General features: G+C 42.6%; 1 protein-coding gene across 6 annotated transcripts in view; it reads right to left on the bottom strand.

Moving 5' to 3' along the window:
• LOC143354156 (protein abrupt) overlaps positions 1-21,427 on the bottom strand; it is a 94,128-nt gene that overhangs the window by 55,708 nt on the left and 16,993 nt on the right. For all 6 annotated transcript variants that reach the window (XR_013082290.1, XR_013082291.1, XM_076787981.1 and 3 more), the window contains exons 2-3: positions 8,521-8,972; positions 6,074-6,832 (exon numbers count right to left, since the gene is read on the bottom strand). Coding sequence is in view for 4 of the 6 variants with exons in the window: in XM_076787981.1 (XP_076644096.1) it covers positions 6,074-6,280 (207 nt within the window). In the remaining 2 variants the exon portion in view is untranslated. The remainder of the gene's footprint in view (positions 1-6,073; positions 6,833-8,520; positions 8,973-21,427) is intronic.

Raw genomic sequence — 21,427 nt, 5'->3', positions numbered from 1 at the left:
TATCGACGGATATAAATTACACGGATCCTTTGCGAGGCGACAGGCTTCGCGGCGGCGTCCGTAATCTGTTCGTTGATAAGAACAGAAGGAAAAATCGGGAGGGGGGGGGGCAGGGGGATAAACCGATCCCGCGGAATAAGTTACGAATAGATTGGGGGGGGGGGGCAATTAAGCGTGCGTCGATCGGCGATCGCGTGCTAGCCTTCGAGCCAGGAATTTTCATTGATGAGGGAAACCACGCGAATCCCGGCGAAAGACGACGATGATAAACGAGGCAGAGGTGTGCGCAACGCGACGCGCAGACTTTACGATCCGCGATAAATATTTAAACTGTCTCGCGCGGTGGCTCGTTCCGAGAGTGCCGGCTAGACTCGCCGTGAAGAGGCGAATGCTCGTTATCGCGTCCACGGAATCGCATGATGCACGCACCGGGCGCGATCGCTACAGCTCGGAGAGACTGTATCGAGACGCGGCCCACGCGTCGCTGAAATACAACACCGCCGGCGAAATTATCGCGGAATCTCAGGTGGAAATTGTTTCTGTTTAACTGGGCTTATCGCGGCGATGAAAAATCGTACGGTGGTCTACCCGGGCCTATTTTCGAGGACGATTTCTCGGCGAGAAAAATCGTCGATTCTCTGCAATATTTCGAAATCCGAAATAATCGCGCAAACGAATAACTTACTGGAGATACAAGTCGAGACTTCGCTCGTTAAAACGAGCTAAAGTAGACTGATGTACGATTTTTTTTTCTCGAAGCTAGAACACGTCAAAGACTTCTTAGTTAAGATTTACTGATCCCTAATTTTGACTGTTAGTATAATAAGAACCAGGGACTCGAACGCGCTCGCATGTTAGGCGGCGACAGTGTTATTTCGATGTCCGTAAAGCAATATCACCGTGGCGTAAATTACAATGAGCAGGCAATGTGGTACACTACGCGCTGCGGGGATCCCAGAGCTCCCAATGAGAAGTTAAAATAGAATAACGGAGAACCGTGGAGTTGCTTGTCGTGGCGTGAAGAACGATGCCGTGATTTTTATGGGAGCTTCGGCTGTCCTATTGAATGTATATAAATTACAAAATATTGTCTGTACGAGACTCTGGAGAAGAAACAAGAATGCCAGGCTGCTAAACTGTACCTGTCCATAATTTTGTATGATCTATAAATATCCCACAATATTCGTTATGTTTAAAAATGTTCGTATTTTTGTGATCAAAATCGATTCGCAGCTCTGCGGACCAATAATTAAACAATCTCGAATTTTGCCATGCAACAAAAACAAGTTTCCGTGAAGAAATAAATTCAGCCACTAAATGAATCAAGAACAGTGTACTCAGTATACAGCAAGCGGAAATTAAGCCAAAAATTCTTCCGTCCCGAATGTCTCCGAATCATCGTGCAACTATGCCGGAGGACTATGCAGCTCGGACGTTCAATGCCACGCCCCCCACCATAGTCCTCACCGACTCCCACCATGAAAAATCGATGAGCCGGGGGAGTACTGTACCGAAGCATTCAGTCAGTATCGCCTGATCAGGACTTGTTCCCCCACGCTAATTTCCCCTTCTACCCCCCCCCCTCACGCTTCTGCAGCGGTCCGGTCACGTCACGCGTTCCGTCTCTGTCGTGCATATTCCGGTACTGGCAGAGAGAGGACAACTTTTTCCCCTTAATTGGTGCTCCTTCCCCTCATTTGGCGACACTGAGAATAAGTACGTCGGAATGCGTCGACTATGATCGAAAGAAGAAGGGAAACGAGGGACAACGTAAGTGCAGCGGGGTTCGTTCCGTCGAATTTCAATTTTTCTCGCGAATTTCGCATGCCAGCCGTGACAGGCTATTGCTCGAAAGCCAATTTATTACCGATCCGGGACAGGACAAAATTTATTATTGGTGGCGGGAGGGGGGGAGGGAGCGGAAAGGCACGGGGATCGTATTTCGGCAAATATCGTTGCGGACGTAGTCGATAACTCAGTGATTCGTCATCGACTCCCGGCCGATAGTCAAATGAACGGGGGGAGCTGTCGTAAATCGTTGCACCGGTGCACTAACGCATAAATCAAAGCGCGCGCGGCTGTCAGGTGTTCCAGGCAGACTCGTTATCGTTGCGTCACGCGTTTGATATCGAACACGCGAAAATATCGACTGGTTTCCTAAGCGTTCGATTATATTTTCTTCCTTCTTTTTTCTTCCATTCGAAAGCGAACTTCGTGTACACTTGTACATGAAAAATACCTGGCCGCGAGATACCAGGAGATTTATTTCTGTCTTTAGAAACTAGTCCAGTGTTAGTATGTTAATGTTTCTAATTTGTTACACTCTAATTTCTGGCCTTTCAACAGGCTTGTATTGGACATTCTCTAGCCCGAGAATATTTCTATTTATTTTATACTCGATTCAAGGAATTAGTTGAAGTATTAGGTTCTCGAGTAATGTGTTCGACGCAAATTCAGACTAGTTTTTAAAAAAGGCAAATCAAGGCAATAACGAAAGGATGATCGTGTTTTTTATTGTATATGTCCGTGCAACCTAAAAATATTAAATATTACGAAGGTAGCTTTCGGGACAACCTAATTTAATCGCATGTCTTGTCGTTGACAATGGATTGTGTGTAATGGATTTTGATTCGATATTGGAGATTAGGGATTTTTAGGAACTGTTTACAGCGATCCGAAAAATCTGAGCGATTACAGTTGCGTTCTTGTGAGTGATTCAGTAGATAGGTATGATACTAGTGGGTCGGCAGATGTATTACTCAAGCTTCATTAAGCTTCAGTCAAGTGTTCCAAAAATCAACTGTTCTCTACCTATTTCTGTACAAAATCGGTATAAAATCGGCAGAATTTCTGGAGACCGCAACAAAGTGGTCGTCGCCCATTAAACTTATCGATCTTTCGCACGATCCTAGCGGAAAATGTGGAACGTAGCTTGCGAAACGAGCCGATATTCCTAGCCGGTAAAAACCGGTGGTCCACCTATGAGGTTCTACCCACGCAATAGTTAATCCCCGGCAATTGTGCACGGTGTAATTTCATGTTTTCCCGTGCACGTGGTTTAATGCGGCGACGACTGCCACGAACGGAGTAATAATAACGCTGTGGCAGCGGCGGCGGCGGCGGCGTCGTCTACGGGCATTAAACAAACGTTCCGAGCGTCACCGGGACGCCGGTGAAAGTACAATAGCGAGGGATATTAATGAGCACAAAAGGCTCCACCTTCGTGGCGACGCAATGCACGCTTTTTATTACGTCGCCCGCGTGACTTATATTTAAACGACAAGGCACCGATATTCGTCGACGATCGTCGTCGTCGACGTCGTCCTCGTCTGCATGGCGTCGTGACGCAAGCCAGTCGAGCAACCAAGGGAGACGACCATTCGTGTCCGGCGTTATTAGCTCGAGTACCGCGCGTCTCTGACACTTAAAATCAATTAGCGGTACGCGTCAATTAGAAAGTCGGTCGCCTCTTCCACAGACTCGATTTCTTGCCGGGCTCCGCGCGCAACAATCGTTCACTATCGTTCGCTGGAATCCTTTGACGGCGAGCCAGTCACGCGGCCGTGTTAACTGGCAATCCTCTAAGTTAGCGGAAATTAATTAACCCTTTAGAGACTTTCAAAGTGCAATCGTTCGATCGCCTTGTTTAGGGCCGATTCGCGCACGACGCTAAGTGGAAATTCCGTTTTCTTTCGAGCTTCAGCAACATGCTGGTTGATCTTTGAACCGGTGCAACTTTGATAAGAAAAATCGTAGAATGGTCTACCCAGGCTTGTTTCAAAGGACAAGCTATCCTCCGTAAAACCCTTTCAATACGAATTACAAAAAAAAATTTTTGAAGTTAGCAGCATCGTTTAAATGAAATTAAAGTTAATTGCACGAGGTCATTGAAATTGAATTTTTGAAACTGCAGTAACTTCGAGAAAAAAATCGTACACTACGGGCTCAATTTCAAAGGGTGAAATCTCTACTTTCACACCCACTAATTGGATTATTTCGAGGTAATTTATACACGTTGATTTCAACAATAATAAGTGGATAACAGAAGATGTGATTTGTTCTAACAAATCTTGCAAATTCAATCGACTCTAAAGAGTTTGGAAACATTTTTTCGCGATTTAATGTAAACTAATCTTATAGAGACTCTGGATAAACTGACCTACGATTTTTCTTAGCAGGGTTAGAGCAGTTTAAATATTCGAATCCTGAATGAAAAGAATCTCCTAACAAATTCAAACGGCTCTGCTGAGGTTGAACATTTTTTGGGGAATTATTTTTAACAAGGTCTGGCGGAGGGAAGGCTCTTCTGTGAAACAATCCTATATAGACTATTCTACGAATTTTTTTCACGAAGTAATAACTTCACGAATCGCGAAACTCTCGTCGTTTATCGATCGCTTGACCTCGCCCGAATCTCTGGCCTGTCATAAAAGGTGAATCTATAGATCGTGGGCTCTTCGGGTGGCGATTAGGAGGTCTATCAAGAGGGGAACAGGAGGAAACGGGTTCCCCAAGGAGACAGGTGGAGACGCGGTTGACGACATCTCGACGACACGTTCGAGTGATCGATAGTCCTTTGGCCGAGGACTCCCGTCAGTCGCCGGGCGACTTCGTTATTATGCTAATCGAAACGGAAGTCCTTTCTCGATTCTTCCACCCGCCACGAGCTCGTAATTGCCATCTTCCGCTAAATTTTATATTCACGCCGGCTGCATTACGTGCGCGAGCGAAATTAAGGGTGAATTGATCTTTCTGCCGGTCTCAATTTTCGTACTCCTGAATTTAATACTAATTTGATCATTCTCTTTTACGCTGGTTTCAATAAATTGCTGCATCTCTTAGTCGTTCGAAATGATTGAATATTATGAGCTAATACAATTATAGGTGTGCTGTATTAACAGCTGGTTGACAGAACGTAAACTGTATCTAATGATTGCGGGAAGTTCAATAAGATTTTCAAAACAGAGTTCAGCTTTGTTCGATGAAAATTTGATTTGAATGAGAATGATGGTTCAACTTGACTCAAATTAGGCTACTCGATCGATAACTGAAGGAAAGACAACACAAAATTTCATGCACGACGCGACGACGACGACGATGACGACGACACGGAGCCGGTAAAAATGTTTCATGAGAAAGTCGTGCGACCGATTTCACTTGTTTCGAAATTGAAAATCGGTATCGACGTTCCGACAGAACGGATCATATTCCCAATATTTCGACGATAGTTCAATTACGGGGATCGGGGAGATTTTCGCAACAGCGTCTCGGTAGACGGGAGCGCAATTTTTTGAAAGCATATTCGATTTCTCCTTGTATTAGTAATTATATAATTACTCTCCCGTACAATAAGCACACCCGGGTTTTTATAAATTTATTAAGAACAATAACGAAGTCTTCGATGTCTAGGAAGAGCCACAAATCGCAGTAACGAGTTGACGCAGAAGCAAGTAGACTGCGAATCTTTATGCATTTATTGCATGTGCAAGAAGAAAACGTGTATATAAACAAAAGTTGACAATGCTTTCATTTCATTTTTACAAGAAAGAATCTTTCGATCAACGAGAGAAATAATTCCCCTATTTCAACTTTCATAAAATTGGACACTAAAAATGGTAATTTACATAAAAAGATTCGCAGTCTAATCCGAAGATTAACACCAAGTTTACGGAGTCCTGGAAGAGACTATTTTACATTACAGTGATTTCTCTATATATGTCGCCAAGACCTGGACGATAAACGTCGCGGGATTATCCCCACTTCTCGAGAGGCCTCGTACGCCGAGGAGTGTAAACATAACACAGCTCGGGTATGTCAAGCAAGCCTCGTGTTTGTGACATATATTCAGAATTCACTGTACATCATAACAATAACAAGAATGTATCTATCCAAATTGCTAGCTATTCTTTCTAGAATATACACCGAGAGAAATGTTGAAGAATTCCTAAGTAAAAATATTCGAATCCGTCATTTCGACGGGGCCCCGTGAACCTAGTGTTAAACCAATGGGAACCGGAATGATTTTCGCAGTAACCGAATGGAACGTTTGAAGTGAGGCGAGTATTGCACTGACCTTGAGGAGCCTCCGGAAGTAAGGGCTGCAGGCGGAGAGGACGACCTTGTGCGCGGTGAAGCTGCTACTGTCGCATGCCAGCGTAACATCGACGAAATCCTCCTCGTCCCTCAGATGGCGGAATGAGCTGAGGATGCTCGAGTGGAAGTCGTTCCACCTGAGTGAGTACTGTTGCTCGCCGCTCGACGAGGACGAAGAGGCCGCCATGGCGTCCGTCCCCTCGGGACCCACGGCCGAGGGCACCAGAGGTGCTATCGTGCTCACTCTGGCACCCCACGAGGACACCTTCACTTCACCCTCTCGTCTTCACCACCGCGCACCCCAAAATCCTTATCAACCCCCTTTATCAACTGAACCAGCTGCTATCCCGGGCCGCGTCTTCGCGCGATTGCTTATCTCTCAATAAACAATCTTCGACCCAATAACTCCTTTTCTCTCTTAAAGCCTTGCCCTCTCGATTCGGCCTCGACTTCGTTACACTTCCGAGAACGAATCTCGAATATTCTTTGGTAGCCCACCGTCTTCTTCTTCTTCTTCTTCTTCTTCTTCTTCTTGTTTCAACGTCCCGATGATCTAGGACAAGTTCGATGTTGGTTCACTCGCGAGATCCGGCCAGTAGAACCACTGTCCAAGTTGATGTCAGGTGTTAGGGTAACGCGGAGCCAACGTGGATCTCATAATAACGACATCGTGATAGCGACGAGAGGACGTTGTCCGCCGCTGTCCGGGTACGCTGAGACAATGAGCCCGCGATCGGTTCTGAAAACAATGCGACGACTATTGTGAGGCACCGCTTCTCTCGCCGGCACGTGACGACGGCCTATCGGACATTTTTGAATACCGATCGATAAACACCCGGCCGAGATCCCCCGGCGTTATAAACGCAATCGTTGACCGGCGCCTTTGCACTCGGTCCAATTTTGCTTCGGCGAATTCTCGATACCCATTACCTCAGATTTCGGGGAAACGCGTGCGGCTCGGAAATATTCGACGAAACATACTCGGTTTGATCATCGTTAACCAATTTTCTAACTGCAGCGGACGATCAAACTGTTAATGCCAGTTGAACAAACTAAGGCTTTTATATTCAGATGATAAAATTTTAAATGGAACGCTAGGTACACTGAATTATTATTATTGTTTTTTTTTTTGCAGTCTGCGACACTGCTGGCAATATTGACCATCACACAAATGATTTGATCATCCACTATAATAAAGGACAGATCATGTAGATTCAATCTTAATTGACAGAAAAAAATCTTTTTTACGATTTTTCAATCTATGGATGTAGAAAGATCCAATGTCTACTCGTCAAGCGAATCAGTTGAAACAAAACACCTTAACTGAATATGTATAATCAGAATTCTTATCTGCAGACCGAGGCAGTAGATAATAAGATTACATTTTTATTTGCTCCGACTACAAGTAGCTCGATACAAATTATTGTTGTGTCGTATTTATTGTACTGGGACTGTTCAGCGACATGTAAGGTTATTAACAACTACTTGGATTACTGCGATTACTTGGCTTTTGTCACCAAGGAGTTTTTCTAGGTCTGTCGGTAATTTGTATTTGCTTCTTATGCTGTTGAATGCTGGGCAGTTTCGGAAAATGTGATTTGTTACGACTGGACTGCGGATTTTTATGCAAGATAAAAATTGTTTGTATCAATTTGAAGCTATAGGGGCCATACAGACACGTTAGAAACAATAGAACAGTATATTTTACCTCTAAAATGCAAGCTTGACATTCTCCTAACCCTAACCCAAAATAAATTTCTCCTACAATTTCTTCGGTTCTAGTCCCACTACATATTTTCCAACACCTTTTTGCGTTTCGAAAAAAATTGCTATCACATCGTGACAACTCTTTTAACACGTTGACTGCCATGTCACCCATATGTGGGTGACGGAATTATTTGTCCAGGTTTTAAAATCAATTTTCATGTGAATATATTCGTTGTACCGATTAGGATCTGTAAAATGCAAGAACGTCGGAGGACTATTCAATATCATACATTTAATTTCTTTCAATTTTTATTTCATTAACCAGTTAAGTGTGTTTGACGTGTGTACACGTCAAACCAAATCTCTATTACGGTGCGTTCGACGTGAATACTCGTCGTGAAAAATATAAAATTACCATTGACTATAAAAACTCGGAATTTCAATAAAATAAAATAAGAATATTATTATAAAATAGGACTACTAAAAAAAAAATAAAAATAAAAAAAAATAGAAAAAAAATGTATAATAGGACCATTTCGCCTTGCGTTCGATGCGTATGCACGTCATTGCTTGATTTTAATTCCGCACACTGTGGAGGGTTTTTAAAACTAAATTCCACGCTTAACTGGTTAAATAACTTACTTTGATTTCATGGAATTTTCGAGGTTTCTAGTTTGGCAGTCAAAGTATTAAATTTAAAAGAAAAAAGGAATCACTTACCCGGTGTAAAACAGATTGAACGTGACCCGAGCGATTTTTCCCTTGTTCTCTCTTCGTCCGCCGTGTCCGCGAACCACCAAGCACGTATCACTTTCTCCCGTTCAACGAAGTCCTTGCACCCTCTGCCCTGCCACAGTTTGACAGACGCGTCATTCCGACATACGTCGACGAAAGACACGAGGACAATCCCGTCGATGGTTCCCCGGCCTCTGGACACTCGCGGCTCGATAAATCACCGGCGAGTCACCTGATTTTTTCGATGCACGCGTGTCCTTGCTTATCATGCCCCCTCTCTCGCTGGCTTCGCTCTTTCTCTATCTGTCTCTCTTCCGATCCTTTTTCTCCTCGGTCAATCTTTTCTCGCTTGGCTCCTTTTTCTCGGTTCTCTCTCCCGTCCTATCTCCTATTCAGGCCGCCTTGATCTCTCTCTCTCTCTCTCTCTCTCTCCTACCCTGCGGACCGGATAAAAAGGCCAGGTTAACAGACGTTTGCATACGAGACCTGTCGCGGTCCACGATAATGCAGATTATAAATTGAAACGAGCAACGGCCGAGCGCATTCCGACGCGACGCGACGCGACGCGCCGCTCCTCGTTTCCTCGCGAAAGCATTCGAAAGTCTTGGAAAATTCGGCTGACGAAAGCTCTGCAAGCTTCTTCTATTTGAACGTTCGCTGGGTTTTCGAACGATCGGAGCTGAGAGGGAGTTTCGAGATTGTGTCAGCAAAAGTTATAAAATGGAAAAGTTGCAGCTGTTGAAACGCTGGCGCGGTGAAGTCGCAGCTGCGAGAAGAATGTTCCAAAATCGTGTCTTTGAAATTGGAAGATAATTCAACAATATTCCTTAGAAAACTTTATTATTTGATATTATCATTGCAATATGTTATTAGAGTACAGTAAAGTCTTGATCTACGCCCAATCCTCGGGTCTGTGTTGTGACATAGATCGTGTAGGGCTACTATGTATTTTCTTGTGACTGCGTCGACCGCGCCGAACGTAGAAAAGGACAACACGTGTCAACACGGACCGCACGGCTGAAGGCGCACTACATGCATACCGTCAACTAAGCTAAAAATACTGTCACTACATACAGTTCAAATTATACCGTGTTTAGTGTTATTTTGATCAGACAAATGCTACGACTAAGTCGGTGAAAGTCCCATTAAAAAATAGTGAAAACAAAACAGTTTTGTAATTGAATTAGTAGTGGTTCACACCGATATACCCGACCTGGTAACGGATTACGCGACATGTTTACACTCCTCGGAGACCGAGGCAGCTCGAGCTTCTTGACGAACTAAGATCGTATAGCTCCGTTTGGCTTACAATTAGATCAAGACTTTACTAAAGGTTTAAATATATTCACATCGATTTAATTCTTCATGTAACCGTTCAAATATTTTTACACTTTTGATTATGAAATTTTACTGGCATCATCTCCAAACTTCCCTCTAGCTATACAGCACCGCATTACGTCACGTATTTCAGTTTTGACAAATCAGCTAGCTATGCCACCGTTCGAATGCTTTCGTGATCCAGATAGACCGTCTCGGTGAACGCGTTGTGCCTCGATCCTGCGGATCCACGAACGATCCTAGTCTGTGTCAGACGGGATCTAGTCAGTGCCAGTCATTCTCCAAGGGAAATCCCGTATTATTCATATCTACGGAAAGTGAACTGAAAGTTATGTGAATCTTGCGTGAATCATTATCTTTAACAGCTAAAATATGCGTGCATGTACTATGTTTGTGGACGGGTGAGCCTGTAACGAGGGAAGTACCGATGACGCAAAGGATGGTGAAGTGTGTACAGTGAGAAGGTGATAATTGGACGAAATAAAACTGTTCTGTTGTTGTATGATTGTGAATTGTAGAACGATTGTGGAAAAAAAAGAATGATGCAGTACAATAACAATGTGAGCAACGGGTACGAATATATATATATATATATATATATATATATATATATATATATCTGGATGCCCGGCGATAAGGCTATCGTTCTTGTTTACGATCACGTGAATTTACTTTGCACCATTCTCGGCAAATATTAGAAAACGCGATATCGAACGCGGCACACGGCCGGCCGTAATTACTTCTCCGCCTTTAATTACGGGAAGGGCCCGATTTCATCGGGCCACTGGTTACGTTTCAGCTTTGTAAACAGTCACGGAACACCTTCGAATATTCTACGGTGGGTGTTGCTTTTAAATTACAGAGGTGCGCTAAGGCAGCACGCGAACGTTATAGGATTACAAAGCGACTGGGAAACGTTTGCTAGAATCGGATAGAGCTGCCGATCCGCACGCGTTCGTTTTCGATTTCATTGGAGATTACGACGATCCCTAGAAAACGCCCCAGTGACCGCAGAAAAAATTCATTAATCTAAAAAATTAATTTTCTTTCTAAACAATCTTAGAAATAGCTCAACTCTTTCAATACATTCAATATCTCCCTTTATTTATAAAAGTAGTGCTCTAAATATTTAAACAGCCTGTAATCATGCAATTTATTTCCTTTCTGTCAGAGTTAAATTATAGTTCTCAATTTTTTTAGAACACGAAAGAATGTTACACGAACTACAGACTATAATGGTCATTCTGTCTTGCAATAATCAGTATTTTAATCTAGAACTACCACCAGGAATTTCCCTGGCTATTACAATGAAAGGGAATACGTTCCGTCACGCGGCACTATGATTGTCAGAGCCTCAATTATCCAGAACTATTACTCCCCAGTCATGTTGTGTCCAAGTATTAGTAAAAAGTGTTAGGCATACATGGTTGTCAATTAGAGTGCACCGTTCGATTCCAAGGAGAACGAACTGAAGACAATTGAAATATCGAAGTAACACGGTACGCGACCGGAATCGAGGAACACATACGCCTCCAAGCACTTGCACATTATGAAACTGACATAATGACCAGAGGAGGATTTCGCAAGCGGATACCTAGAAAGCGTTACGAGGCGTAGAGAGCGAGCACGCGTTATCTCAGTTTCGATACTGAAATTAAATACTCATTTTCCAGTCCGTGGAGGAACGAGCTCTGTGGTGACTGTCTACGAAATCAGCTGATCGCTGTGCAGCCTACTCCAAAATTACGAACGCGAGGCCATCATTAATCAAAAACATAACTTTGAAAAACTAGTATGTGTTACACCTGGAATTTTGTGTGCCAGATGTTGCTTTACAGCCGCGAGACTATTTCGTACGCAAATTGCGCAAACGAATGGTTAGCATGTTCATCGTGAAAGTGCCACTTCGAAAAATCCAACAAGTTTAGGATTAAAAATCGTTGCAACTCTTCGAGTATGAAGTATTGTCCGCGTCTCATAACGTGGTACTCGAAAGGAATTTGCAAAGAAACCGTCCGATTAGTCAGGCGCACACTTGTCTCGTGTCACTTGTCAAACTTTCCCCTTCTACGGCGTCATTCCCCCACGCTTCCGCCACGGCCCGGTCACGTGACGCATTTCATCACGTGACACAATCCAGTACTGGCAGAGAGAGAGGGTAACTTTGTCGTCCCTTTGTGCCGTCCCAAGTACCATTCTATGAGGCGCGGACAGTAATTGAGAATTTTCCTTTTGAGAAACATTCTTTGAGCCAGAAAATTTTCCAATAAAGATTCAGTGATTGTCTAATATAAAATATAATTATGTTCTTTCGCCCCTGGAATTTTGAAGCGGCCTGTACCCTCCAATCAGATGTCCAATCGCGACAGAATCGTGCACCGTTCCACGTGCGCTCATCTTCCATTATGCCGTATGAATGAATCCCGTGTCCCTGAATATATTTTGACGAACGATCGATGGATGAGCTTACGCTCGAGCAGTTCCAACCCCCGCGCCGCGGCTCATTTCGCAAACGCTGTAAAAGTGGATCTCGACGAGTACCCTCCTCTCGGATTCGCGATCAACGGATCGCAGATGTTCGATCGACGTACGACCGGCTCTCTCGGATCTCCTCGTTAATTGTCAGCCTCCTAAGCTTTATGATACATCGAGACACAAAGGAGACTGATTCGACGTAAAAACACGTTGATCTGCATACGTCCGGCGCATGGCAGTGATTTATGGAGCCGAGGAGATCGACGGGAGCCGGCTGAAAGCCGACATCATTAACGATCGTTGCTTTTGTGCCCCCGGCTCGAATAACTTCGATCTTTTTATCTTACTTAGCTCGGCCGTGTCTCCCTTTTGTGCGCTGGTTTAATTGAAAAAAATCGGCGAAGGTAACTATCGAAAGCGTCCAATAATTACACTGCAAAAGTTTTATGCATTCACAGCAGAACTGATCCGAGTAAAAACAGAAGAATTAGAGAACACTCCTATATATTAATACATTAATTTATTAAGATAGTCGAGAACAAAAATAGATCTCTATTCAACCGTTACTTTGCACACTTTCTTGCAGAAACTTTTTGCTTCCCATAAAGATCTACAGTCTGTTAACCCATTAAGACTCGACGTTACGTCAACGCATTTCATTTGCAAATTTTTCTCAGTGAATCTACATTATTCAATTCTGTTTTATATGCTGCTGTTACAAAAGATGATATCAGAGATCAATGTATCTTTTATCGGTATTTCTTCTTTTTTTTTTTTTAATCCTAGAATACTGAAATTTGTAGAAATTCAAGTGTTTATTGAACCGCGATAAACTAGTTTTGTCTAGAATCAGAGAGACTTCTTTTTAAGAACATTTCAAGTCAAGGATTACTGTTCCAAAATTTTTTTTTGTATCATTCCCACTTCATCTTGTACACTTTCGTAGGTAATAAACAATTTTGTATTCAAAAATCGTTTTATGCCATATCGTGAGATTCAAAGAATTGATTGTTCAGTGAATTTCGTATGAATTTTAAATTATTCTTGTTTTCGAAACTTTGAGTCTCAAAGTAGGAGAAGTATCATCCAGAGGATCATCGAGACGCCATTTTAGTATTACAGTCGTCGAATGAGGGGACAGTCCCAATCAAGTGATTAACGCTAAAACAGTTTTCCTGTCTCTCCAGGTACATGTTTGTTCATCATCCTCCCCCCCCCCCCCCCTCAATTATCGTTTCACATTTTACGGAATATTCGCCTGAAGTTGAAGTTAGGTTTAATAACAGCTCGATGACTGTGCCTCGCCTTCCACATACTCCGATTTGCATACTAATTATGCCATTCGTATTTGCATCTTTATGTGTTGCAATTTTACGTAAGGAAGAGGTTTAACTTGGCCAACAAATCCTAAACGACAAAAGCTGTTCAACCCTCGGGCAACTGTTCCGGTGTTAACAAACAATACTAAACCAGCCATTCGAAAGTAAAATATAGACACTCTCAATTCCATAATAACATACAGCATCAAATTTTTGAAAATCTCCTTTTTGTTGCAAAATGGTGTGAGAAATTGGAATAGCGTACCCTCTTCTGAAATTTAACAAATTCAAACGAGTCTGCAGGATTTCAAAAATTTGTTTGTATATTCATTTCAACGTGGTCTTTCAGAGGATTGTTTCCCCTTTACAACGACGTCCCAAATATTTATTTGCGAATTTTTGTCGCCATTTTGTTACATTTTGAATGAAAAGTGTGCTGTCGATAGTATAACACTCCAAGGGGTACCTCGTAGTCAGACAAGAATCTAACTTCAAGAGTTTGAAAGTAGAGGATTTACTCTCTAAAATGAGCGCAGGTAGAATATTCTACGATTTTTTTTTACAGAGTTACAGCAGCTCGAATATCAACAATTTTTCGGTTATATAATACTTCATATGAATTACATGTTTCTTCAATTTCGTGGAGCAAGTGTGTTGTTAAAATTGCGAGAAGATTAATGCATACTGTCGCCAGCGAGACGAACGAAGAGACAAGCATTTCGTCGTGACGAGCATTGTTCAGTTTCAGTTGTTTTCTTTTTTACAAACGCGTTCGTTGAAGCGGCGCGACGCAGGGACGCATGAGAAACGATAAATCAAAAGATGCGACGCGTTTAAATATTTCATTCGTCGCGAAAAGGAGAAAAAATTTCTCGGCGAATCAGGGACGCCGTGGCGTGTAACTTCCTCGAATCGACGATCGTTTTATATTCCGCAGAGCAATCGTAAACCTCATTGCAGTGCGGCGCAACGCGTTGTAATCGCGAATCAACAACGCCTATCGCATTACTCCGGTCTCGCGCGGCTCTTGTTCAATGGTTTATTGCGTTTCTCTGGCCGCATTTACACCGGCCGTGCTCCTCTACCCCCCCCCCCCCCCTGCCACGGCAACCACTTCATTGTTTTCATTCATAGGCCGAGTGTTTCTTGCACTTGCTTTTCGCGAAAATACCATACATAACACCGCGGAAGCTCGATCAATTTTCAATTAATCAAATCGGTTCACAAGCGCAAATGTACGTGTGCAAATATGTGCATTTCGTTAGTATTGTTCCTTGACACTTTAAAATAATGGTACAATCATTTCTCTTTATATGTCGCCAAGGCCTGGATGATAAACGTCGTGGAATTATCCCCACTACCGCGAGAAGCCTCAGACGCCGAGGAGTGTAAACATACCACGGCTCGACCATGTCTCCTGAACAGACCTGTGTCGATGACATATATCGAGAGATCACTGTACTTCACAAGCGCTTTTAATCGTCAGATCTAACAATCAATTTTTTGGGAAGAAAACTTGTGTTTAATAATTTAGAAGACAGCTTCTTGCAGTCGAAACATGTTCTCCATGGACATTAAAAATATTTTCAACAGTATCGCAATTGTCTTCTTTAAGCTCGGTAACATACACTGCTTTTTTAAAATGAAAGTCGTTCCGGATGCTTCGAATGAGCATTTTGAACTAACGAGAACATGCTTCTTAGAAACCTAAACAAAATACGAACGTTTATGTGCATGGCGTGCGATAAGAAACGATACGACTTAGAAGATGACCTAATCCATTGCATAAACACGTCGAGTATCAATTCCCATATATCAAATTTTCCTAAAACAACGAATCGCCATAGACACTTTCGAAAGCTTTGGACATTATTATGTTTCACTGAAAATAAAAACGAGAAATGTCTTCAAGATATTCGCGAGTTTGTACAGTTGCACGTATATGATTTTCCATTTCTCGAATGGGCGGACAGGAGATGTTTCCGATAATTCACAATCATTTCGCTTCTGCGTGCCCAGAGTGTGCCCGGTTGATGGGACGGTTTAATTAAAATGAAGCCCACCGTGTGCCGGTTAATTAAGTCCATTTCCAAGATTATACGAAAATACTCCGTTACTCTTTGCTGGAATGTATGTAAATGCGAAATCGATTCGAAAGGTGTTCAACAACACTGCGGGAATAATTTGCATGCGCATTAAATTTCGCGCGCGACGCGTTATAATCGCTAGTCAACAACGCCTATCGCGTTACCCCAGCCTCGGTGAATATTTTCCGACGGTTTAAATGCGTTTCCTGAGCGGCTACGACCTCGTAGCACTCGTCGAAATTATGCGATTCCACAGCACAACATCCTGTGTGTTGTCGATCCTCGATCGAGCTCGATCTTGTCGATCTCGGGCGACGGGATTTCCATTCACCGACAAGCTGCACTCAACTTCGTTATTAACATATGCTCGCGGACGATTGCTACAAAGTATCGTTGGAAATTCTTGACCCTCTATGCCGGGGTCATTCGTGACCCGTCGCGGTAGAGATATACTTGGGCGACCGTTGATATGTAGTATTTCATTCCGATATCCCATCTTCTTCTTCATCACCCGAAATACGACGAAAGCCGGTCCCGAGCCATCGCCTTATATCAAAAGAAAACTGCAGTGCAATATCGGCGAAGGTCAGAAATGACTCCGGCATAGGTCTAGAACTCACAGGAGTCCGAGGGATGATCATATAGTAAACTATATGTTGTTACATATGATTAGCAACAAGCATTTCAGGAAAATTTACCGAGGTAAAAATTCGCATACTCTGTTTCGAAAATTTGTAGAATCTTCAACGTCTGCATGATCGTGTTCCAGTATTGAAATCGCTAGCTTTTAATTAACCCTTTGCACTCGAGTGGTGACTCTGAAACACCACTAGAAATTGTTGTGGCATTATTTCAAAGAAATTAGCAAAAATATTACAAAATATTTGTTACATTACAAAATTTGTATTTGATAGATCGCTAAACATTTAAATATTATATGTAGAAATCGGATCAGTTTCGTCCGAATAAAATGAAAATATTGTAAGACGGATGAAAAATTTAGTTTTAGATTGAAAATACCGCCGAGTGCAAAGGGTTAATAATATACCATGAACCCTTATGTTGACAATAAAAACTTTCTACGACGTTCAATAGCAATGTAACTAATTTACCATTTATGCCCCGAAAGTAAATCATTCTACATTTATTCAAGTAGTCTAATGCAATTTTTCTACTTATCGATACGGATATTAAGAAAATTTTAAAAATGAGAAGTTATTGACACAAGGATTGAAATATAAAATGATCAACTATACAATGCTGTACATTTGATTGCTAAAAAAATTCACTGTCTCTTGAAATGCTTCAATTCGTCCAAGAAAAATGTAAGAGACAGCCGAAGGATTAAACGATTAGGACTTGAAGTCGAAAAGAAACTCAGCCAGCGTTCAAGCTAACAGAGAACCCGTGAGTGAGCCTGATGCCAAACTCGCGAGCGTTAGAAACCCGTTTCCCAATAAATCGGTAAAAATGTATCCGCGAGGCGGGCCCGCGAAGTATGTCAAATTAACACATTAACGGCTCTCGCGGAGCGTTCTAACGTATTCGCCAGTGTCGGACGTAGGTCTGAGAGCAGACAGAGGACGCGTGTTGCGTGCCAACGGGCGAAAGTACACCACGGTAACAACGAGTCGTACACGTAGAAAGCGTACACGAGAGCTCGGCTCCGACTCGAGTCGGTTCTGTGTCCCAAGAAAGTGTCATCGACGCTAAATGTTCGCCGGTTTCGTACACGGATTTACACCGAGCCGGTACACGCCCGTTTCATCGCCTCTCAGACACGGTGAAAGTCATCGCGACGGCGCGACGCGGCGGGCTGATTATTATGCCACCCAGGCAATCGTCGGTCAATTATTACAACGTCGCCGGGGCCCGCGATTCTGACGGCGTAATTGCGCTCGACAAGCGAAATGGGGGCCGACAACTGCGTCGCGGGAAATTCGATGAACACGATCGGTATTTCGCGTAGTTCCCACTGCCTGAACGACTTGCTATCGACCTCGCCATCATCGTGCGAATGCTCGCTATGTTGATCTATACGCGACGGTTCCAAGACGAACGCTAAATTCTTGACGTTGAATTGCCATACTTTCTAAAATCTAAAAATCTTGAATCTATTTTAAAATCTAAAAATCTTGAATCTATTTTAAAATCTAAAAATCTAAAATGTACTAAAATCTTACAACAATGAACCCAGGCTCGTTTTAAAGCTCAACCCCAAGTCTCTACTCCCATAACGTAGCATTGTTTTTCGGCAAAGCATGGTTCCCCGCAATGGGACAGCAGGAAATTGAAGCAACTTGTGCTCGGACATCTCCAAAAACATTATAATTTTTTTTCGCAACTGTAACTATGTTGAAAGCTCGAGAACTAAAATACCTCGAATTTAGAGAATTTCAAAATTATCTAATTTGCAAGATTAATATTTGAACGTAGGTTTGGTAAAATGAAAACAAGCTAATGACCTAAATTAAACCGAATTTTACGTATAACTAAATTCACGAGATGAGTAATTCCGTCGAAGGACAGTTCCGACCGTTTTCATTGCGTGAATAATTGAACAGAGAAATTCCGTGTTAACATTAAAATCTGAAATGATCGATGATCCCTCCAGTTCCTACTTCTTGATAAACTTGATTAAAACATAAAAACAAAAACATCAACTAATATCGTCGAAACCTGAAAGATAGTCCTTCGTTGATCAAGGTAACATCGACATTGTCGAGGACAAATTGTATGAATGGTTAGCATGAGTTTCCAGTTCTCCTCGATCGCGTGTTTACCTGCTCGCTGTTCCTATAACGTGAACGGGAGCACCGTAATACAGGCCGAACGAGCTCTCGAAATTTCGATTTTCCTTTCTCTTTCAGATTGCGATTGTAAATGAACGATCAGCGAGTGATTAGCCTTATCGGGGCACAGGTATCGGCACAAACACAGTGTACATGGCGTGCGGTTGTGTTGGTGTGTGTGTACAGCCGTGTTTACAGGTATTTCCTCGATCGTTCCGGACGGAACGTTAGGTTGACGACCCTTTGATAACCACGCGCGTATACGTCGCGACGCGGATCCACCGGCGTCCAATTAGGAGACATTTAGTAATCGAGGCGTTAATGAGGCCTCGATGGCTAAAGCTACTATGGACTCGAGCCTCAAAACTGAGGGCCACTCGAGGACACTCGTTGTCGAGTTCGCTACACAGTTGCCGCTGTCTGATTTCTCAAGAATACAGACTGCTATACTGCGTCCAAATTTCGACTACTGACAATTCTTGCCACGGTCACGTGAATAATCGATTTCTAGTAAACCAATGAAACCGCACATACAATCGTTTTTCTCGAAAATTAGGGTATTTCTAATTACAAGAACTTTACCATCAAAGTTTGACAATTAAAATGTCTCACTTGCACGAATAATAATTTTCTTTTTTGGTAAATCGAAGAAACTATACGTTCTGTCGCTCTGTTATTTAATTTCTGATAACGTAGACTAATAATATATCAACTAGGTTCGTTCAAAAATTAACGTCTTTGTTCAAGAAAGATATCTCTGTTTGTCTTCTAGCAAGATGTTTTTCTGATATTGATAATCATTCGAAGAATCATTCGAATAAACATTCTTCGACTCAATTCTTCGGTCAATATTTTCATAATTTTGTGTCTCACTTGTTCAATGCAGAAAATTGTACCATGAGGTGTTCAGCCCTCGATTGGTCAGCTGGTTTGCAGTCTTAACACATTTTCTAATATTCAAACAATTTTGATATTGTTACTAAAGTTGTATTCGCAACAAATGTATGTATACAGTAAATTCTCATTACGAGTCAGTCCCGCCGTTCTTTTTACTGACTCTTATATGAAATCGCCGAGCGTCACAGGGCACGCTGGAAACCTAAGCGTCATATCCGTCTACAAGCCATAACAAACCTATGACCACTAAGCGTTAGTGACAAGAAGACTGCGAAAATGTCCGTCTCCGATACAATGTTGCACAGAGAAATGAACAGCGAAGCTCGAGAGCCGTCGTCGCCGAAGAGTGTGCCGCACATTGTCGGCTATATCGGTGTGAGACCAGAAGACCACTACTAATCCAATTACAAAACTTCTTTATTTTCCGTTATTTTTTTATGAAACTTTCACCAACATATTCGTGGCATTTTTCTTATTAAAATGAAACCAAATATGATATAATTTCGATGATATTTACTTGTGTAATGACCGATGAAAGTTTCGAACGCAGAGAAGGACAGCGTATGGGAAAGAAAGAGACGCGGAGAGTCGCGGCTGCCGGCACAGATCAAAGCCCGCGTTAGCGCAAGCCTTTAAATAAAAAAATTAACTTCTTTATTATTAATTATTTTTTTATGAGACTTTCACCAATATATTTGTCGCATTATTCTGATTAAAATGATACCAAACGCGATATAATTCGGATCACATTTACAGTAATTTTCCGTTAATGTAATTGTTATGAGAAGACTTCCATCGTTCATTACACAAGTAAATATCATCGGAATTATATCATATTTGGTTTCATTTTAATCAGAAAAATGCAAGAAAATAAAGGAAAATAAAGAAGCTTTGTAATTGGATTAGTAGTGGTATTCTGGTCTCACACTGATATAGCCGACAATGTGTGGTGGCACGGCGAAGGTTCTCAAGCTTCGTCCACTCACCGCGGTGGTGTGAGTTTTTCCACTGACTGCAAATTGTAAGGTTGGCACTGTCTTGTAATGAGAATTTACTGTATTAGCACCCGTTTAAAGAGAGCTAGAACACCCCCCACCCCCGCCCACTCGATTTAACAAAACCGGATGCCTGTTTGACTTAATTCCGAATTTTCCGGAGCCTCCTACAAGCTTCCCTGAATTTTCATTTCTTCGAATGTGCTTCTAAAAATGTGGCTCTGCACGATGTTAAATCACACTCGATGTGCAGCACAGTTAAAAATCGTGCCTGTTTGTCAATCGTCGAACGCTTGCAGCAAAGCGAGCTATATTTGCAATTGTGCACAATTGAAGAAAAGCAACAGATCGGCGTCGCGACACACGTCTTTTATTTAATATCTTTGGTAAACATCGAGCTGTGCGATCAAATGTTTTCGAAGTGCGGATCGTGTGTACAAGAAGCTCTATCGTCCGTAAAACGCGCGTTGCAGAAGCGTATGTAGCTCAGGTGGAAAAAACAGGGCAGAGACCTGCGTCCGACGACTGGCCAGTGCATTCGCTCGAACGTTTTGTTTTTCTTTCTCTTTTTTTTTTTTTTTTTGTAAAAACGGTCGATTTTTTCCTGGGACTTTATCGCGACGCGTAATCGATGGTACATGCGGCGGTGGAACGAAGCGCGACGGCATGCCGCGACGATAGAGAGGGAAAATAGAGAGAAAGAGCGAGAGAGAGATGATCGTGGAATATCGCTTTGGAGAAAGAGAAAAAGCCGATGATGCAGCACAATGCTCCACCGCGTACGTAAATAACAGCGGCGTTATCTGCTCGGGGCTCTCTGCAATATGGAACGCGTTATCTTGCAGTCGGCTGCAGAATATTGCGTTTTTATCGCGAAACCGCTGGATCCATCGGTCGGCGAAGAGCAAGGGGTGTGCAGATACCAGAGATCGGGATTAAGATCGATTACGCGTCGCGTCGACAGCATCTACGACACGATTTCTCATCGA

The sequence above is a fragment of the Halictus rubicundus genome, chromosome 1 (genome assembly GCF_050948215.1).
Source record: "Halictus rubicundus isolate RS-2024b chromosome 1, iyHalRubi1_principal, whole genome shotgun sequence".
NCBI lineage: Eukaryota > Metazoa > Arthropoda > Insecta > Hymenoptera > Halictidae > Halictus > Halictus rubicundus.
This window is presented reverse-complemented; position numbering and strand designations above follow the sequence as displayed.